Source organism: Nylanderia fulva, unplaced genomic scaffold, assembly GCF_048542155.1.
Source record: "Nylanderia fulva isolate GAGA-0341 unplaced genomic scaffold, ASM4854215v1 Scaffold3, whole genome shotgun sequence".
Taxonomy (NCBI): Eukaryota; Metazoa; Arthropoda; class Insecta; order Hymenoptera; family Formicidae; genus Nylanderia; species Nylanderia fulva.
In genome coordinates, this window is record NW_028190368.1 from 8,174,412 (window position 1) to 8,196,132 (window position 21,721).

The following is a 21,721-nucleotide window of genomic DNA, read 5'->3' on the forward strand; positions in this document are numbered from 1 at the left end:
ATCAAATGATTGAAAAATTGGTATTGATGTATCAATCCGCCAGTATAAATGTAAAACCAGGAATTAAGTATGTAATCATAAAAAACGATCAATACTGGACAAATAATTTCTTTATTGAAATCAAAATAACATTACGTTTCGACCTGTGGTTTAGGTCGTTTTCAAATGCAGTAATAAAATAATTGAGATGACATAACAAGTACAGGGATGAGAAAAAACTTATAACATATCACAAATATAAAAATATATAAAATTAAACGTTGTGTCTAAAAAGACGTCTCGTCAGTGTATATTATTTTATTATATTTTCGGATCAGTTTTTATTAAAATGTGATTTTTCACGTTTAAATTGTTATTATACAATTTTTTGTCTCGTCATCTATTTTTAATATGTGTCTCTTTCATTTTTAGATATGTTTGATAAATTTATATTTTCTCAAAATCATATCTGCTTATAAAGTCTGAAGAAATAATGCGAATTCGAATTTATCGTTATGCTGGAAAAATCTACGTTTACATACGTAACAGATAAATATTATCTTCGAGATTGCCTTTTTTAAAGCTGCTTTTCTACTATCGAAATGTTTTGCTTTTCTGACAGTATCCATTCTAACGTGTCATTAGCAACATTTTTGTTTTATCTCATCAATTTTAATCAAATGAGATAAAAGTAAAAATGTATGTTATGAATTAGTCATCATAAATGCTTAAATGGGCGATTAATAGTGCCTTGAATCACGAAATGTGAGAGAAACTCGTGACTGACAGATAACGCACGTGGATGTTCAAGTGCTATCGTTCGTAATATATATAATAATCGATTTGAATCGAAGAAGATAACTATTTGAACCGACTAGAATCCTTTCATCCAACGTCGCGTTCGTTTCTCTGTCGCTCGTTTAAAGTCGATTGTTTGCTTTAAGATAAAATCGATGGAGGGACATTCAAGACCAGTTCTGTCGCTTTCGACTCTCGATCCTATGGAATGCTTTTATGTCAAATGTACAAAGTGTAATCGTTGCGACAGGACTGCGACTAGATTTATCCCTGATCTGATTTTTCTACTAATTATGCTATATTTTTATTACAGCTGTCACATATAGTCATCTTTAGTAGCTCACAAAACAAGAATTAAGTAATATATAAAATACGTTAGAACATTATATCATGTATAAAATTTCAGAAAATTATTACATTTTTTTCAGATAAATTTCTTAATGAAACATTACATATGTATATGTATAGTGGATTAAAAATATAAAAATTATTTAATTTAATTATTGTTTTACATTCAAACATAGAATATTTATATATTATATTTTATATATTGCATTATATAGTTTATTTATTATAATAATTATGCACATATAGAAACCTATATGTAATTTCTTAAATTATTTACGAGGAATGAAATGTAAAGCTGTTGCAGAATTGATGCATCAGACTCACTGCACCATCTGGTGTTGTAAGAGTCAACCTAGACATACACATATATTTAATGCAGTTTCCTATGATATCTTATTGTTAATTATAAATGTTTTTTAACATTTAAATAGAAAAAATATTTTTTTAAATAATTGTTTATATATCAAATGTTACCAAAATAATAGTTATTAAAACTAATATAAACTATTTATTATTATTTTACTTATAGATAAAATAAAAACAAATAATAACATAAACTAATAAATAAAACTCATAAAATAATAAATATTTGAAATATATATTTAAACAGAGTTTCTTATATCTTATTTATTGTATATATGTATAAATATATTTTAAATATATATAGAGTAATAAAAATAATACAAGAAATTATTTATATATAATGCATTTCTATTTATATATATTTTATATTTACAGTATTATTAAAAAATTTAAATTGTAACATAATTATAATACAAAATATATATATATACATTTGTAGCAATTGTCGCCAACGTTTTCTGCTGAGAAAAGTGTCAAATGATAAAATATCGATTATATATCTCTATAATATATATAAATACCAAACGTGCTTCTAGATTTCAAAACAGTCCTGGTAACATTTTTTATCGTTTGGATAAAAATTACACAGGTTCTTAAGTTTAATCTTGATTAAACTGTCGAAAGTTTAAGCAATAATAGTTTTGTATTTAGAATCTTCTTTTCATATTTTAATAGAAAGTATCCATATTTTTGCGAATTATTGCACATCTTGATAATAATGACGATTGAATATGCTCTTGAACAGAACGCAGAGAATAATCTTCTAGGATTAAAATGTCGAAAGTTCAAACGGTGATTTTATTTATTAGCTTATAGTCGAGAAAGGAGCGAGTGCCAACGTAAATAATAATTAAGCTCCTTGACACGTGCAAATTTTTAGCTTTGTCTGCCCAGATACAACAATTTTCATATGAATTATTTTGCAGTGCACAATTGTTAATTTTTTCAAACATTTATTACTAAAAGAGACACTTGCAATGTATTCATATTGTAAAATTTATTTCTCTAAACTTAATATTCTGATGTAATGCATGTAATTTATAATTTTAAAATAGTTTTTAAAAATAACTTTTAGAGAAATAAAAATCTTTTCATATTATTATCATAATAAATTTATCATATTATTCAAATGTAAAATTTATATGATTTGATTTAAAAAATTTTATATCATTTTATTGCGCCCCAAAATTTATTGCAGGGATCAAGATTTCTTCCTTTATGTCATAGGTGACCGAATCTCATCTTGAAGAGCCAACTGTATGTCGAGAACTGGTACGGGTCGAGAAGGTGGGTCCGATAGAAAGTCGTTCACATAAAGTTCGGAAATAGAACGGCTTGCGAAAGATTGCTTTCGAGACGGTCATAAAAATTGTAGAACATAAACAATATTGCCCAAATGTATATTATTTAATGCTAGTACTAAAGTGGAAAATAAAGTAGGAATTATATTGATTTTTCTGTTGTTTTCCAGCAAAATATGCAGTAAGCCTGTGTGAATCTATACATATATGTATTTATATATTTATTTATTAATTGTATATAACATTATGCAAATTCATGTTAAATTTAAATTAATAAGTAAACAATAAGTAAACGAGAAATAAATTATATTACATTATACAAAAAATATTAAGAATCGCTTTTACCTATATTATAAGAAAGCTCTTGGTAAAGGAAATAAATGTTTATAAATTTAATTGTTATAAAGCTAAATATCACATATTTTACACATGTCACGTAGCACCCTTCACTCTTTCGATTATAGCAAATCGCGAGAAATATTACGGCAATTATTGTATTTTGACCTGCTGCATTCGCGTAAGATGTTATCGTCTAATGATCGTTGCTGATAGAATCGTGACAACATAATAACATATTTCCAGTTGGAAAGCAAAGCCGATGAGTTCTTTTCGTCATTTCCCAAGAACCGTAATCTTTATCCAATTTGTTCTCATGATCTGATGATATTTTTATTTGAGTGGCATATTTGTGTTCTATTTCGATACAATCCAGGATACGTTGGGTCTCTATATACCCGGAAGAATACGAGAATGCAGGTAATTTTTTGACACGCTTCACGGACGTTGACAGCAAGCTATTACACCTGCGTTAATTGAGTCTCCCAAGGAGCGCCTAATCAACAAGCGAGAGTAGAAAGTACATATCGTAACTCGTAAAAAGCTCGTACATATAAAAGGAAGTTTGCAATATAAATAAAAAATTGTAATACGCTTCAATTTTTTGCATTTTTTTGACAAAAATAATAATAACAAAGACAGAATTATCTTCTTTTTTATATATCTTTTTGTGCAAAAAATGTTAAATTAATTATATGTGGGAAAAGACAGATTATGCAATTTATATTTGAAGCAAAACAGATTTGATTCTATAATATTACAGTATATACATATAGAGATACATTGATATATTACTTCGCAGGGTGATTGTAAGCTGAATGGCGTAATGAATGCATCACGTCTCATTTAATAAATAAAAAATCCCTTTTTTATCTTGTTCAATATTGATCTAATTAAAGGCAAATGATTTCGAACCCCAGAGATCTCGATTACTTCATTGGTCATCATGCGATGAACGCTTTCACAAGAGAGCGGAAATTGCAAAATTTGCGTAAACTTATGGCAAATGCAGTCTGCTTTCAGCGGGGAAAACATCTCGGACGTAATGGTATCGATAATTATCAGATCCAGTGAAATTAGCTGATGGCTCATTACACGAGTTTCTCGATTCAGCACAGCTCGTTAAGGTACTTACGCACCGTAAACGCATCCTACTCGATTATAATCTGCGAAAACGTATACGCAATATCATTTGAATTTCGTTGAATGCCGCTTTTCGCCATGTTTCTGATCGTTTATTCGACATATATGATTAATTATGAAGGAAATGACTCTTCTATTTATGTATGTATGTAATGTGCAGCCACAGAAAAAAAATCACTTCACTATTTTTAACTATATCTTTCAAAAAGTGTTTTTTTTTATATTGTTTCTAAAATATTATATTTTTTTTATCAAGAAATAATCTAAATTATTTGGAAATAATTTTAAAAATTGTATTATAGATTATTTTTTATATATATTCAATACAACTATTATTATAAATTATACTATTATTATTATTATTATTATAAATTATATTATTATAACTATTATTAATTATTAATCCGATAATTAATTTTGGTTTTAATTGTTGAATGCCGCTTTTCGCTATGTTTCTGATCATTTATTCGACATATATGATTAATTATGAAAGAAATGACTCTTCTATTTATGTATGTATGTAATGTGCAGCCACAAAAAAAATTACTTTACCATTTTTAACTATATCTTTCTCAAAAAGTGTTTTTTTATATTATTTCTAAAATATTATATTTTATCAAGAAATAATCTACATTATTTGGAAATAATTTTAAAAATTGTATTTTATAAATTATTTTTTATATATATTTAATACAACTATTATTAGAAATTATACTATTATTATTATTATTAAATTGAATACTTAAAACGTCGCTAGTGGTATTTAAAATAGGAACGATATATTTAATTCGACCCAAACTAGCCAAGAAAATTTTTATTTTATTTCCACAACATTTCGACCATCTGTTTTTGGTCCTTTTCAAGTGAAAAATTCCTTGATAAAAGCGCAGTTAGTTGACACTGTTGTCATGATTATTAAACAATATGATTATCGGAATTTTTTAAAAACATTTGAAATAACTTTTGAAAGAAAGTAACCGCATCTTATCGTTATGATGGATCGTCAAAAAAATCGTTTTTATCAACTAACTGCGCTTTTATCAAGGAATTTTTCACTTGAAAAGGACCAAAAACAGATGGTCGAAACGTTGTGGAAATAAATTAAAAATTTTCTTGGCTAGTTTGGATCGAATTAAATATATCGTTCCTATTATTATTATTATTATAAATTATACTATTATAACTATTATTAATTATTAATCCGATAATTAATTTTGGTTTTAATTATTCAATTAAGCGATTGAGAATCGTTTCAACATCGTCTTGATGTTGCTGTTCACTTGACATAATATGGCTTGAAATCGAAACGCAAAAAAGGAGTTGCATGTCCGCAATGATATTTCGCTGTCGGTTTACTTACGACTTCTCACAGCGAAGAAAGTCTCCATGGAACTTCCCTTTCAAGCTACGTCAGTTTATATATACGTGAGTTGCAAACAGGGTCATGCCGATGAAAGTCAATAATAATGCTTGCTTGAGCAAATATCGGCATCTTTTTTGATTTGCATAAGCAAACGCGCGCTGTATCGCTTATAAAGGGGCGCGCTAACGAACGTTAATAAATTCTATCCTTGACGAGACCATTACAGCCACGGACAGATCGCCATCCTTGGCGAAAGGACTTTTTCCCTGTCTCTGTGTACCGCTACCTGATTTCGTAGGATAAGAAAACCGCTTGTTTCAGACATTCTAATGTCCCTCGTTTCCTGCGGTTTAGCTCGTCGGGAATTATATGCGGCTAGCCACTTAACCACCTTGTCGGTTACAATTCCATTAACGTCACGGTACAATGTCCTGCGTGATCTATAATATATCCTTGAATAGGCTTTTCTCCGCCGAACAAAAGACTCGAGAATACACGAATGAATCAGAACCTTTCTAATACCTCCGTGTTTCCCGTTTATTCGAATTATATACAATAATGTATAATACGTTCAAACAGCAAGCTTACAAAAATATCTATACGCTTTATACTGATTTCGAAAATATTAAATTCGGCAAATAAATTTCAACAAGTACGAGTATATAAAATATATAAAATCAAATTGAATACTTAAAACGTCGCTAGTGGTATTTAAAATAGGAACGATATATTTAATTCGACCTAAACTAGCCAAGAAAATTTTTATTTTATTTCCACAACGTTTTGACCATCTGTTTTTGGTCTTTTTCAAGTGAAAAACTAGAATGGTACAATTAATTAAAATTAATAAACATTTTTTATGTTAAACGCAAGAATTAAAAATTTTTTTTTTATATAAGCGCAGTTAGTTGACACTAGACAGATAATCATATTGTTTAATAATCATGACAACAGATGGTCGAAACGTTGTGGAAATAATATAAAAATTTTCTTGGCTAGTTTGGGTCGAATTAAATCTATCGTTCCTATTATAAAATATATACTATATTATTTTGAACGCACGTCGGATTTTACGTCGAGTAATAATACTCGCATGAAATGTGTATAGAAAGCGAAATAAATAACGTGTAATGGAACAATAAATTTTCCCGAGATACAAATTATCAAAGAGTTTCCATTAGAGTTTCGTAAGACGTTCCGCAAAAAAAAAAAAAAATCGCGAGATTCCATCTTCGGCGTTCGAGCTTTATGTAAACGAGCATTTTATAATTACGCCTTCCTACGGATGCATGATACATGCGTATGCGCGTTCGCGTGATGCAAGATCGCACAATAAGGCCTATTTGCCATTAGAGCAGACGCGCGGCTTGCGCGTTATAACGGTACCGTTCTGCATGAAAGTGCGCGTGGTTATCGTAAATGGTTGCGCTTGCCGTTTCGTAGTGAGTCCCCTCTGACCGGAGGATGAGAAGCGGGCGAAAGGTACGTGCGCGAGCATCTCACCATCCATCAGCATCCCGCCGCGCCGCTGCGCTGTTACGTGAGAATGCAACGCGCGTGTATACCCACTGACCGGCTTCGCGTAACGTTTCGCGGCAGGCACGGATTCACTCTCCCGTCATTCTAAGAACGTAAACATTCGGAGGAAAAATTAGCTCCGTACAGTAGTTTGGAAACACCGTACAGTGTAAAAAAATTTTGTAAAATTATATAAATAATAAATGTAAAATTACACGATAAATAATGAAAAGGTAAACATTTTTATTATTTATCGTGTAATTTTACACTTATTATTTATGTAATTTTACATATTTTTGTGTAATATATTACATATTTTTTTACAGTGTAAGGTGTTTATATATTCTTGTATGTTACGAATATCGAATTAAAGAATATTTCTTTAGAGAAGTTTTCTCTTCGATTAAGAGGATCCTTTTGACAGATCTGTGCAGATTTTTTGTATAAATCATAAAATAAATATAAAATATTTAAATGACATTTTTATTTATAACAGATCACTGCCGTGCAATTTTTTAACTGTAAAATAAAGAATTGCATGGCAGCGATCTGTTATAAATAAAAATGTCATTTAAATATTTTCTGTTTATTTTATGATTTATTTATACAAGAAACCTGCACAGATCTGTCAAAAGGATCCTCTTAATTTAAGAGAAAAATTCTTGAAAGAAATATTCTTTAATTAGATATTCGTAACATGCAAGAATATAAACTTAATGGAATATTTTTTGCATGGCAGCAATCTGTCATAAATAAAAATGTTATTTAAATATTTTAGGATTTATTGATACGAAAAATCTACACAGATCGCTGCCATACGATTGTTTAACTGTAAAATGTAAGGTGTTTCCAAACTTATGGAGAGTACTGTATAAGAGAAAAATTTTACACTGAAAAAATTATTAAATTAACAAATATTTATTTCAATACTGCCTATAAATCATTTATTTGAAACAAATAAATATTTTTTCACATCAAATCAATATTATAATATTAATTTCAAATAAATAATTTATTAGACAGAATTGAAATAAATATTTATTTGAATTCAATAAAAAATGTTTTTTGGTGCAAATATCCTTTTCATTTTATCAAGAAAAATAAGCATTAAATATATATAATCCATTATAAATTTATTTAATAGAAAAAGAATGATTAAATATTTAATATAAAATTAAATATAATAAGAGAGAACATTTTTAATGTGCATGTAAAACTTATTAAATTTAAATATCTTTATGAAACACACATGGGTACAGAGGGGTGCAAGAGAGAGCATTTACCCTCCTTGGAATCAGTAAAAAAATTAAGCATTTGCTACCTTTTGAATAAACACTAAAATTTATTTGCATATTTAATATAAAAAAAATGAAAATAAAATAACAAAAAATTAATTATGGCCCTTCTGGAAAAAATTCTGCGGCCGTTCATGGCATCAAAAATCTGTCATTATTCTGCAATGCCTGTGTATCTCGTAAATCTGTCGAAATCTCTCCGCATGTGTATTAATGGTGCGTACGTGTTGAAATGTACGCTCTAATTTTAGTGCCTGAGGTTTGCTACGCAAAAAGCATCCCTCCTCGTTGTTAAAAAAAAATTTAATTAAACAAAAAAGCCTCAGCGCGCTTCGGGCGAGAGTCACGCGAGTGTTCGTTTAATTAAGATACCAATCGCCAGCGTTAACTAGATATGCACGAGAGGCAGCGAGAGGCTGTAACCAGCGGCCTCGAAAAGTCGCACGCACCCGGTGAAAATATAGCGTACGCGTATATATATATATATATATATATATATATATATATATATATATATATATACGACTTGTTGCGGTCACCTCGCGGACTTTGAAGAGGAAAGCCAAAAGTGGGAGAGACGAGATCGCCGCTTATGCAAAAGGCGAAAACGGTCACGTGTATATGGTATCGCGAATCGAGGCAATGTCATCGAACTTATATAACGTGTCGCTTGATTTCAATTACACATAGCTTTCCACGTGCACATATTATCGGCTTTAAGTCCTCACCGACGCGGTATAACTTCGCTTTCTACATTCAGAAACATCGACGATTTCATATGTAGCGTATTTATGGACCACGTACGTAATGAAAGTTTTTTATCCAAACATATTTATTATAGATTTATATTATTTTTTTATTTCCCCATAAATAAGCGCGCGAGCATCCGAATATCCGGTTAATAAGGATATATAGGAAACGCGATAATCGAGTATTGACGTATAGCTAGATATATCGTCGAATTTAAGATACTCGATACTACGATAGAGAAAATCTAATTTGCATGGGTCAAGACTGAATTTCTCCCGTCTTCCCATCGAGGAGGAACTGGATCCTCCTGAATACGCGCGAAGAGATTCCGGCGAGAGGTGCGACTCGCGCGGAATTCCTCCTTGCGCGAGGGATGGCCCCCGTAGATAGGCGCAGGTGAGAGGCCTCCTCGAGAAGAAGAAAGGTAAGAGGTCCCACGATCTCTCACGGGATCCCTACCGCGCCGGCCGGGCCGACGAGGAGACGCGACCGGCTCGAGAGGAAGAGCGAGTCCGAGGAGTCGGAGTCGAGTCGAAGGGATCGCGTCGACGTCGAAGGTGCGCACAGTGCATCCGTCGTTGCTTTTCACGGTGGACGAGCGTAATCGGAGCCACCGTCCACCGCGACAAAATGCCCAAAATTTGCCTGTCTACTCTGTGTAAGTGTCCACGTGCGTGGGAAAGTCTGGGCTGGAAAGGGCTCCTTCAAACCAAAATCGTGTTCGTTTAGTTTGATCGCGTGTTAGTTTACCGCCACAAGCGGATAAGAGTTATATATGTATATATGTCAAACGCGGATTCATCATCGATCAAGATTGAATTTCTTGACAACGTACATCGCCGGAGATCGCAGTTTGAACCGGCAAACGGAGAGGTAACGAAAGTGCCGGAGTGAGTTTTAGTTATGAGACTGTGGGAACTCGATGACTCGGGCAATCGGACAATGACTCATGCACTCGCGAAAATTTCCGACGATCGAGATCGTGATATGATATGAGACATTGTGCCGTGAAACAAATGGTTCTTCTAGTATTCTAGCTATATCCCATATTTATATCTTCTCAGTTATTCGGATAGAGCGGTGATTTTATTTTATTGCTAATCGTTAAGAATCCTTGATAATTGATAGTTTATTGAGTACTTTGCCCAAACAGTTGTTTAATTAAATTATTACATTATTTATTGCATGTTATATATTATATATAAATATATATATATTATATATAAAAAAAATACATAATTTTAATTATGCATTTAAATCAGAAAACCCAAAGATTTGGATTTCGCTTTGATTATATGTATTGTACTCTAATTTTTACTTAAAATTTTTAAATAATTTTTTAAAATACAATATAATAAATTAAATTGACCTTTAATTACTCGTGAGATAAAACTAAAGTTTCATGTGACATTTATAGGAAGATTTTAAGTGCTTCCTCTATCCGCGATATACGCGTACGTTATGTAACGCTCGATCTCTCGACGCCGCTTCGCACGTTTTCGCCGGTAGCAGCCTTAATCAATCACTGGCGCGCGCGTTATAATTAAAGAGACCACTCATTTACGTTCGCCGCGACAGTTCATTCACGTGAACTCGCGATGACGTTTACGCAACGCTGCTAAAAGCACGTTGCTAAGACAAGACGCTCATAAAATGAATCATTTTACGACGTGTATATAGGTACCCCAAAGTCTTACATGGTCTTTTTGTCGCGATTTCGGCAATCAGTTCGCGCGTCCATTTACGAACGTGCCGTGTAAATCGGCGGTAATTACCGTGAACAATTTTGTTACCCGCGCGTGAAATGTGTCAGCATTTTGATTTAATGCTATTGAACGTGACAAATGATAATAATGTCACGCGGATTCGCTGACTGCTGTCAAATGAAATTTCTGTATCCTCGATTTTATGCAGGTTTATCAATCTCGAATTTTTAATCGAAAAGTCTGTTTAAATCGAGATATCTCTATTAAGAGGAACATCGATATATAACTTTATTATAATTACTTTTGCTAATTACATATATACTTTTTATTAATATTTCAATGAATTAGATACGGAGGTGTAAATGAGTCACAAAAATATGAATTCTTTATTCATTTGTATCTGATCTACATGCAAATAATTAATTTTTACATCAAGATCTTTAGATGTAAAATATTATATAGTAAAATAAAATCAACAGGAAAATGTTTTTGACTTATTTTGACTTATTCGATGTTCAAATTCCAAATATACTTTACAGATGTTCAAAGATTATTATTAGTAATCCGTTATAGGTTTAAACGATTGTTCGGAATAAGGTAATTTAAATATTAATTTGCGAAATCCGATTTATCTCGAGCGACGTGGGTATATTAAAAGAACGTTCGAGAAGGCACTTTCGCCATCGAAAATTGACGCCGCTAATTACTCGGCTCTTCTTGCAACTCGATACATTCTCTCCCAGAAGATCGCGCGTGCACCTTTTTCAGATCATCTGACCGCTAATTGCGCGATGAGTTAAACAGAAAATAAAATTCACGGAGACTCTTCGTAGATCGAGCGATTTGTAACACTAGCAGAGTTAAGCGCGCTCTATCACGACCACCGGGCTTTGTCCTGCTCATTCTACGTGGCCTTTGCGTCTTTTTAATGTCATTGATGACGTTGAAAATGGCAGACACAATGGGTGAGCACGTGTGTTCAAGAACATCGCGGGATTGTCGGCCTTTCAAAAGATTTCACGTTTTGCTGACTATTATGAGTAATAACAACGAAATTATAGACATTGAATTCTTGACAGCTCTATGACAGGCATGTAATAGTGCATTATTTGAGTTATGCGTTACAACTCGCATACATATGATTATATATATAATAAAATCAACACCTTGACTTTTCTGCGGATCAAAGGAAAAAAATAATGCAAAACGTATGAAAGGAAGAATAAATTTGAGAATAAAATATTAACCAAATATTTAGCATTATTTTATATACAATGTTGCAATTTTTTTCGCAGAAATAATTTTAACAAAATCAGTTCTGATCGACTTGGCAATAAACATTTTCATCCTTTCAACATCGAGTTTTTGCTTGCGCTTTTAATTCAAAGAGAAAAGTCACCAGGAAATAAAATAATTTGTCATACAGTCGAGCAGAAGATGTAACTTCATCATCAACAAATATCGTTGACCGTTCGAATGGTCAGTAAGAGTCCTCAAATCATATTACTTGCGTAATATTAAATAATGTTTTATAATTATGTAATAGTATTGCATAATATGCAGTAACAATTATCTTGAGTTGCGCTCTTTGAGATGCATCAACCGCATAAGTATCTACCTTGCCTTTTCAGGGAAAATCCGATTTTACCGAGTTGAGAGAAACGCGAAATTATCCCAACTGTGATAATAACATCGTTTGATGCGCCGCTTAAGATCGTTCTAAGCTTAAATGTGAATTACGAGATAGAAACAAACTTGTTTGCCGCGAGAAATTCAGCAGAGAGAGACGTTATTCTCGTAGAGGAGTCTCGGGTTCCCTTCGGAGTCAAACCAATGTGTAGTCGTGACGACGAGGATCGTTCATGGTCAATCGTGGATTACGGGCTTACCTTGTCTAATCGATTGTAGAGCGCGTATCGAATTTCAACGTGGCCTTAAAAGTGCAACCGTGGAGGAGACGATCTTTGACATCCCGAGCGACCTTTCACGCCACGTTCCTTCGATTACGAAACCAAAATCGAACAATATTCACAGCGCGAGTTTCTCTTCAGCATTATGTATTCACGAACAATCAAAATTCGCAGGTTTCATACATAGGAAAAAACCAGGAACGCCTTTCCTTATTTATTAGTGAAACCTTCAATTGAATTTCATTTGAAAATATTTCTATTTTTTTATATAAAAAGATATATTATTTTCAATGCTCTTAACTATTTTAATTTATTTTAAAATTAAAAATATATATAATGTATTTTATAAATCATGTATCCTCTATATATAATGTTTTCTCTATATATATTTTTATATTTTTTATAAACATTTTTTCCAAATAATTTAACATTCTTTATTAATATTTGAAGCGTATTAATCGTCATGTGCAAGTCAGTTGAATTTCATTTGAAAATATTTCTATTTTTCTATATAAAAAGATATATTATTTTCAATGCTCTTAACTATTTTAATTTATTTAAAAATTAAAAATATATATAATGTATTTTATAAATCATGTATCCTTTATATATATTTTTATATTTTTATAAATATTTTTTCCAAATAATTTAACATTCTTTATTAATATTTGAAGCGTATTAATCGTCATGTGCAAGTTTTAAGGTCTTTGACATTTTGATAGCCTCGTTTCGCACAAACTATAATATCCATTCAAGTATTCCGCGAATAATCTAACAATAAGAACATTATTCATGTAGGTCTTGTAACGGCGGTCTTGTACAACACGGTCGAGCGAAGTCTTGAACATGAAATTCCTCGGAGGAGCTTCCTGTCACGCAGAGCGATTGACGGAACTAGAGGAAGGTATATCCCCCAGCAGTACTTTCCATATGCTTTATTACATGTTGCGAATTGGTTAAATGGTTTACCTTTTGCAGGAAATACTTCGATCCGAATGAGGACGGCTCATTCGACAGCTACGGATCCGCAGGCGGCGAATATGATCCGTACGATTATGTGACAGGTGAGCAGCTATTTATCATTCTCCATCGCGGATCGATTTCTATGCATAGACTTTAGGTATCATCAATCTTGGGATTTTGGGATCTTTCGACACGCCTAAGTACTCTTGGATCTTGTAAACCTGTAACCTTTGAAGATTATATACGTTTCTTTGATCTTCTCATTCTCGTCTTGTTAAATGCCTGGCTCCTTTAATAGACAACGAAATTTCGCAGTTAGGATCAAGATGTGGACATTGCATTATTCACTTTTGCATTTCGTAATTATTTTCTTTGTGCATTACATAGGATATATTCGTGAGAGGCGTAGAATAGTTATCTTTAAACTAAACCTACGCGCAGTGATGAAAGTCGATGTTGACGCATCTTCAATAATTACAAGATACTTCTCGATGTCATAATTGTGTGGAAATGATGATTTAAAACTTTACTTTATTATAACTGTGATTTTTTGAAATTTCAATGTATTCTCTTACCGTCGTAAAAATTAATTCTCTCGTTATATACTCAGATGACACTACTAACATCTTTTTAATTGCGATCATAAATATAAGTAGATGCGGGAATAAATATTAATCGGTCAACGTTAGCGAATATATTATCATTTATATGTGAAAGGTGGAATATAATATTTATCCCATTTATACGAAAGGCGAGTCATTTATATGACGCCTTTCATATACCATAAATAGGAAAAATATTATGCTCCACCTATGAACGTATCCATATAATCAGCAAGATTTTACGTGACCTATTCGAGAAAGAATAAGTCATGTAAAATCTTGCTGATTATATGTATACGTTCATCAAGTTACAAGATCTGTCCGACCACGGGCAAAGAAATATCTTAGACACTTAAATATCATAGACATGATCATTGCGGCCTATTTTCCACGACCTTGGTCGGTAATTGACGATTGATGGAACTTGGTACTTACTCGATACTACTTAACACCATCTTTTTTTCTCTTTTTTTTTTAATTGTCTGCGTATGCAATTATATACTTGATTATTGCCTTTTAAATAGAAAAGTTATTTTAATTATCGATCTTATTACATCACGTAATAATAAATATGTGATGGTTATAAATTAAAGATATTTAATTTTTTATGATCTTTACGCACGCATTTTTTTAAATTTACAAGTCGTTTTCAAGAAGATGAAAATCCATATGTGTTATAAAATTATGTAAACTTTTCGACGATTATAAATCATGAAGAAATAGTCATTTCTCTCATCAATTTGCTAGACAGCTCGTGAGATTAAAGATAGTTTCTAGATGGGCGATTTAATTCTTACTGTCTGAAGAAATGAATTTGCTTGTATTCTTTTAGATCTATCTGACATCAGAAAAAATGTGCCGGGTGAGCCAGGCGTCGATTATCCCGCCTACACAATATTACCTCAGACAGGATTTACATGTGAAGGACGCTCACGTGGTAAATATACATATATATGAATAAATATATAATTAAATATATGAATAAATTATGTCACATACTCTTTTGATTATCATTTTGATTATTTTGATGTCATTAGTTAATCATTCAAGCATTCATCAGTTAAACATGAGTTCAAAATTATTTATTCTTTTTCTTCTAATACTTTAAGTTTGCATTACTTTTAACAATAAATTTGTATTATTAAGAGATTATCTTACACGAGAAAGCAATTAGATTCGCTGTGTAAATATGGTAAGAACGAGAAATAAAAGAAGTATAGTGAAATTGAGAAAATTTCATTAATTACTAATGAAGAATGCAATCGATTTCTTTTTTGACTCGAAAATGAACTAATATGTACTTCGAATTTGGAAACTACTAACTTTTGTTAGATGCACTATACACTCGATTAATTTAGAAAGTTCATTGACTTAATCCTTAATCGATACTAAGATGTGACACGAAAAGATAATGTATAGACAAGATTTTTAATCTGATCATTTCCTTAATTTATTAAGATTAACGTATAAGAATAAAGACTTAATTTATTTTCTGCTTAATTTTATAACAATTTATTAATTCCTAAATTTTGTTATAACATTAACTTTATATTAAAATGTATAATTTGTTTTGTTATAAATTATATGTGTATATTAAAAATTTGTAAGATTTTGTAGAATTAAATTAATGTAATTCTATCTTGTTTAATAATTATATAGCTTGATTTCGTTTTTTAATGTAAAAATCACTCAGTATCAAACTTATTATTACCGATTTCTTCATAAATCAGACAGATGATGAATTATTATCATTGCCATTATTGTCAATGTCGTTAATGACATAGAACGAATATTTAATTCGATTTAATTTTCCAATTTTGCTTTTGTTGTATTATTTCAACTCAGTGCCCTCTGACTATGCTGACCGCAAATATTAGATAATCTGGAGAAAAAGATGAAGTCATAAAAACATTGCATGCCGATGAAACTATGTAAAATCGTTGCACAAATGTTACGAAATCTATGTATTTGACATGACATAACGGCGAATATATAACAAATTTCTAATTCTCATAAATATTTATTTCTTTATTTTATCACATTGTTTAATTATATTACAGTTTATTATTCCCAAATTATTTCCACAATTAAACAGAGACATTTCTGAATCGTGTGATATTGTCGAGGACTCTTTTATAAATGCCTATGTCTGAAGTTCAACAGTAGCGATGCAAATCGCATTGACCTTCTAGCAAATTACTATTTACCGGTTTATATCAAAAGCTTTATCGTTTACGGGAAGGCTAGAGTTCACACTAATCGGCTAGAGTTCACAGAAGTCACATAAAATCATTAATTTAAAGTCAAGTCCACAAATGTTTGTTTCTTTAAAATATACGTTACATGTTTTATATTCAATGACACTACCAATTGCAAAAAATGGTCATACAATTCAAAATCTATATTCAAACGTAATATCCTACTCTTGAATTAATGGGGACATTGATCCATGACTCACGTGGTTCGATTTGACTTCCTATAAATTTACATAACTTGATCAATTTTTTGAATATTGATATTGAGTTTATTTTTGGCTTTTTATTTAATTTTAGCTTATTTTTAAAATTTTATTATTATAACATTTTAAATTGTTTTTCAAATTTTATTATTGTATTATTTTGATATTTGTAAAAAATAGATAGAAATAAAAAAATGATACATGCGTTTCTTTCTCGAAAAAAATCCGAAGAAAGATGGATTTATACACTTATTTAACAGGCTACTACGCCGACGAAGCGGCCGGCTGTCAAGTTTTCCACGTGTGCCATGACGTCTTGGTATCCTCCTTTCTGTGCCCGATCGGTTCGACCTTCAGCCAAAAACTGCTGACCTGCGATTGGTGGAACAAGGTCGACTGTGCCTCCAGTAAGAAATACCTCGAAAGGAATCGCGGCAGCTATCAGATCGACGACGACGAGATGATCCGCAACGCGTACGCGATGATCAGCTTGCAGTCCTCTGCGGAAGAAATCACGAAGGACGGTCTGGTGGATCCCGATAGCGGTGCCAGGATCATCGACTATTCCGCGCTCGGCGGCAGAATCGTGATGGGTTTTTTGCCCGGGGGATTCCCCAGGATTACGGATTACGTCGCCGTGGACGCGACGAGAAACGATTTGCCGAGCGGATTCGAGGATTATTTTCATCGAGAGGAGCGGCCGATCTTCCATTACAATCATCATCAGCAGCAGAAAAGCGCAAATCCGGCGTATCATCAAGGCAAACTGCACTTCGAGAACAAGGGCCGATCGCCTTATCACGCCTCCCCAATTATTGGCCACGATTATCCAGATCGAATCGGCGAGAACGAGTTCCAGCACGATTATCGGAGTCCGGGCAACAGATTCGCGAATCATTTACAGACGCCATACGCGCCTACTGTTCCCACTGTTACTACCACCACACGAAGATTCTATTCGCCTACGGTGCCGACGACCTATCGACCTTCCACGTTGGCATACAACAAACTGGATTTGATGGTGGACAGCTCCGATCATCTCTACGCGCACAGCGTGACTTCTCCCACGATTTCTCGTCAGAATGTAGACGCGAGAAATACTAATTTGAGGGAGAGAAAAACGGAATACAAGGCTCCGAAAAAATCAGAAAATGCCGCGTCATCGAGAACGGATAGAGATCATGAAAAAAACAATGGCGTTCGGTTTGATTTTGAAGAAAAGTCGAAAACGAATTTCAGAATCAACGTGACTGATCCGATTGATGAAGATGAAGAGATATTTCGACAGCAGAATGACAGACCGATAACTAAATACGATAATGAAGAAATTTGGGAAGACATTGAAACGAAGGACAGCATTGGAATCGCTCGAGCATTGAATAATCCACTCGGTAGAATTATGATACAAAATCTTGCGAAGAACGAGCGAGCAAGCTTAACGACTTCTCTTCCACCGCAGGCGATTCCAAATGATTCTTCAGGATCGTACAAGAAAGAAGAAGAGGTGAACTCGTCGCAGATCTCGAGGAAATCGGATGTTTTCAACGAGACGAGCTACGATCGATCGACGGAGGAAGAAACTACGAAGAGTTTCGAGGAGACAGCGCATACGAGAAGTTTCATCGATAAGACGACTCCATTGCTGAGAAATCGGCAACAAAATATTAATGCTGGACAAGCATCAACTATTTCGGCAACTGCGAATCCGATAATTACGACTAGAAGAAGTGTTGATAAGATTCGCAGTATTCCTCGTTCTTCATCTAATGACAGCCGTACATCTGTGGACCAAAACACATCGTCGACTAGATCGATTTCCAATAACGATCCCGTATCCAGATTGAACTTCAATTTCGAGGTTCCTGCACCAGCGCGATTTTTGAGACCTCCGATGAAAAGCTTCCTCATCAACGTTCCCGAAGAGACGCGTTATACAACGGTAGACGAGAGTTCTAAAACTCCTTGGAATCCTGGATCGACGAACACCGAGGTTCCAGGATTTTTTGACAGATCTATTGCGAACAATCACGATGGATCGTCGGCATTTAATGTCGGAGAGCAGTCGCTGGTTGATTACGCAGACGATTTGTCGGAGACGCCTAATTTAGGGGTTCATTTAAACGTTCAACCCGAAGTGTCCACGTCTATTCCGTGGCTCGTTTCCACATCGCACGACCGAACGATCGTTGACGTTCCCGCGACCGACATTGTTCCGCCGATCGTTGATTACAATGACGGTTTTGGTGACTTCGTCCCGCCGAATGAACCCTCATACACAACACAATCTGATCGCACAGAAAACGTGGACTCGCAAAAGACGCAGAACTCCTCGACAGTCCCGAAGAAGAACGACAGCGAAACAGAGAGCCTACTACAGTATAACACGGGATTTCAATTTACCATTAGAGACGCTGTCAAGACTCAACTGAATTCGAGGGCGAACACCAGATTGCCGTGCTACTCTTCAACGTCTGACGAACCAGGGAAACCTTGCGAGGCAAACTCTGCAGTTGTTACTCCCAAAGTTGAACTTTCCACGCCGAGTTTAGAAGCAAGGACAATTTCGATAGGTACCAAAGCAACTCCGAGGATTCCAGAACGTTTGCTCTCTTTAAGTAGTACAAGCACGCTAGAAAATTCGGCGACATTTATTCCCGACAAACCCTCGATTTCTACAACGCGATCTCCGGTTTCTATCGGCAGTAATGTTAATGTAGAAACATCGAACTTGAAGACGGTTACGCCGAAAGGCCTATTAGAGATCAATGATTCTGAAGAGAAAACCAAACAGAATGCAACAGTGAATAGTCTTTCGAGCCATCCAGGATCTTTAAAACAGATCGAGGAGGTGATTGATAAACATAATTCTCCGTACGAGGAATCCTTCGAAGTCAAGAAGAACGAAGACTTGGAGACGACCGATGACGATTATTTGATCAGTCGATTAATCGCACAGCATCGGCAAGAACCGGCTTCCGTTTTGAAAGACCAGCTAGATGACTTCGAGATCATCAGATCAATCGAACCGGAGGACGAGAGCGCTCCGAACAATGAAGCCAACAGTTTCCCCGTTGTTGTCGATGATACACTCGATCAGTTCAAGCAATCGAATTCAAACATGAGTATGCTGAATCTTCTCGAGCTGATGGCTGAATTGTTAAAATTAGATCGATTACCGCGGCCATTCTCGGCGAAAGATCTGTATAACAGCGAACTGAGAGATTCATTTAATCTAGATCTCGATGAACAAGATGCTACAACGAGTCCGATATTGATTCATTCGCAAACTAAAACGCCATTCAAGAACTCAAAGGCCAAGCTGTCTGCTTTCGATACATTGAGGACAGCCATCGATCCATCAATCAAGCCGAAGGCATCGTCGAATCTGGATCTCAACAAATCATCATTTGTTACAACAAATCCATTGTTGGAAACTAGAATATCAAATCCAGGTTCCAAGGTATCTTCTCTTGAAGACACTTTGACGTCTATCAAGCCGCCTCCTGATATTTCCTCTGAAATAAATTCGAATAATTCAACAAAGCAGAAGAGTCAATCGAAAGCTGAAAGCAAGATCGCTCGACCTCTTCAGAAGGAGAAAATCCTGGAGCAATTGACGGAAAATTTTGGACAGCCTCTGTATCGTGGTAAATTAATTCGTGAACCACTCGTCTTCGATTTGCCACAAGTGCAGAGGAGTTTAGATTTTGAGACTGGCTTGCCTTTAGAAGAGAGCAAGCATGTAAGCACCAGCGAATCTGAAGAGGAAAGTTCAGTATCCTCTACAACAGAAACAACGACGACGACGACGACACAAGAATCGACAACGACGACGGAATCTGTGAAGACTATCGTTGAGACCGAGTTTGTTCCTTCCCTTGGCTTCTCCTTTGATACCAACGAAGGTCGCGAGGAATACGTTCAGGCAATACTCGGAGGACTGATCGATGAACGAACAGATGAAGATGGAAAGTCTTCCGAACCCAACGCGCAACTGACGAGCGAAGCCCCAAAAAATGAAACTTTAAGTTCTGAACAGCATGAAAACTCGAAAGACACTTAAAAGATATCTGAAGAATGTGTGAAAGATGATGAATGATTATCTTTCTTGGCTGATCATTTCATCAACATCAATTAATTATAATATAGAAATCGTTTTTTTATCTTTTATAAAATTATAATTGGGAGAAATAATTAAAAATTAAATTTAATTGAATATGAGAGGAAATAAATTTAGCCATTGATGTTTGTATAATTTATAAAATGACGTGACGACAAATTTTTTAATATTGATCGATACATAAAATAGGAATAAGCTTAATATTTTATATCACATCTAAATAATAATCAAATAAATATCAAATAAATATCAAAAATAAATAAATAATAAATTATAATAAATATAATGAGAAGAAATTTATGCACACATTTTTAAAGTTATATTAATTTATAGTTGCGTATTAACCACAAGATTAGAATTATTTAATCCTATGATAAAAGAAAATGATCCCTATAGCGTGTAACTATTTTCTTTCCACGCCAAAATATATATTTTCTATTGTTATCATATAGTTATAAGATATTACAGAAGTTGTAAAATGGATTTTATTAATTATTATGTTATGTTGTATTATTATAATGGATTTTATCTGCTTTAATCGCGAATGTTAGCACAACATTTCATACTTGCTCATGTATAGAGGAGAAAGATAGTAATATGTGTGCATTTAATATTATGCAGGAGAATATCTGTAGCGTTATGAATAATTTTTTATCAACTTATCTGATTACCAGAAAATGGCACATTGTATTATTTTTAAATATATCTTTCTCTATTTCGTTATACAAAGTTCATTGTGTAATCAATAAATACATACTTACCCTATAT

The 21,721-nt window shown here is 33.4% G+C and overlaps 1 protein-coding gene and 1 long non-coding RNA gene across 3 annotated transcripts in view; both read left to right on the top strand.

Annotated features, from left to right (window-relative positions):
• LOC114941829 (uncharacterized) overlaps positions 1 to 3,081 on the top strand; it is a 93,276-nt gene extending 90,195 nt beyond the window's left edge. For both annotated transcript variants that reach the window (XR_003821704.2, XR_014925093.1), the window contains one exon: positions 2,716 to 3,081. This is a non-coding gene — a long non-coding RNA (uncharacterized LOC114941829). The remainder of the gene's footprint in view (positions 1 to 2,715) is intronic.
• A 6,417-nt stretch (positions 3,082 to 9,498) lies between these two features.
• LOC114941802 (uncharacterized) lies at positions 9,499 to 21,184 on the top strand. The gene is made up of 5 exons (XM_029316935.2): positions 9,499 to 9,852; positions 13,609 to 13,714; positions 13,789 to 13,874; positions 15,208 to 15,312; positions 17,094 to 21,184. The coding sequence occupies exons 1-5, from the start codon at positions 9,825 to 9,827 to the stop codon at positions 20,894 to 20,896; spliced, it is 4,128 nt and encodes a 1,375-aa protein (XP_029172768.2). The 5' UTR covers positions 9,499 to 9,824; the 3' UTR covers positions 20,897 to 21,184.
• Positions 21,185 to 21,721: the final 537 nt, after the last annotated feature.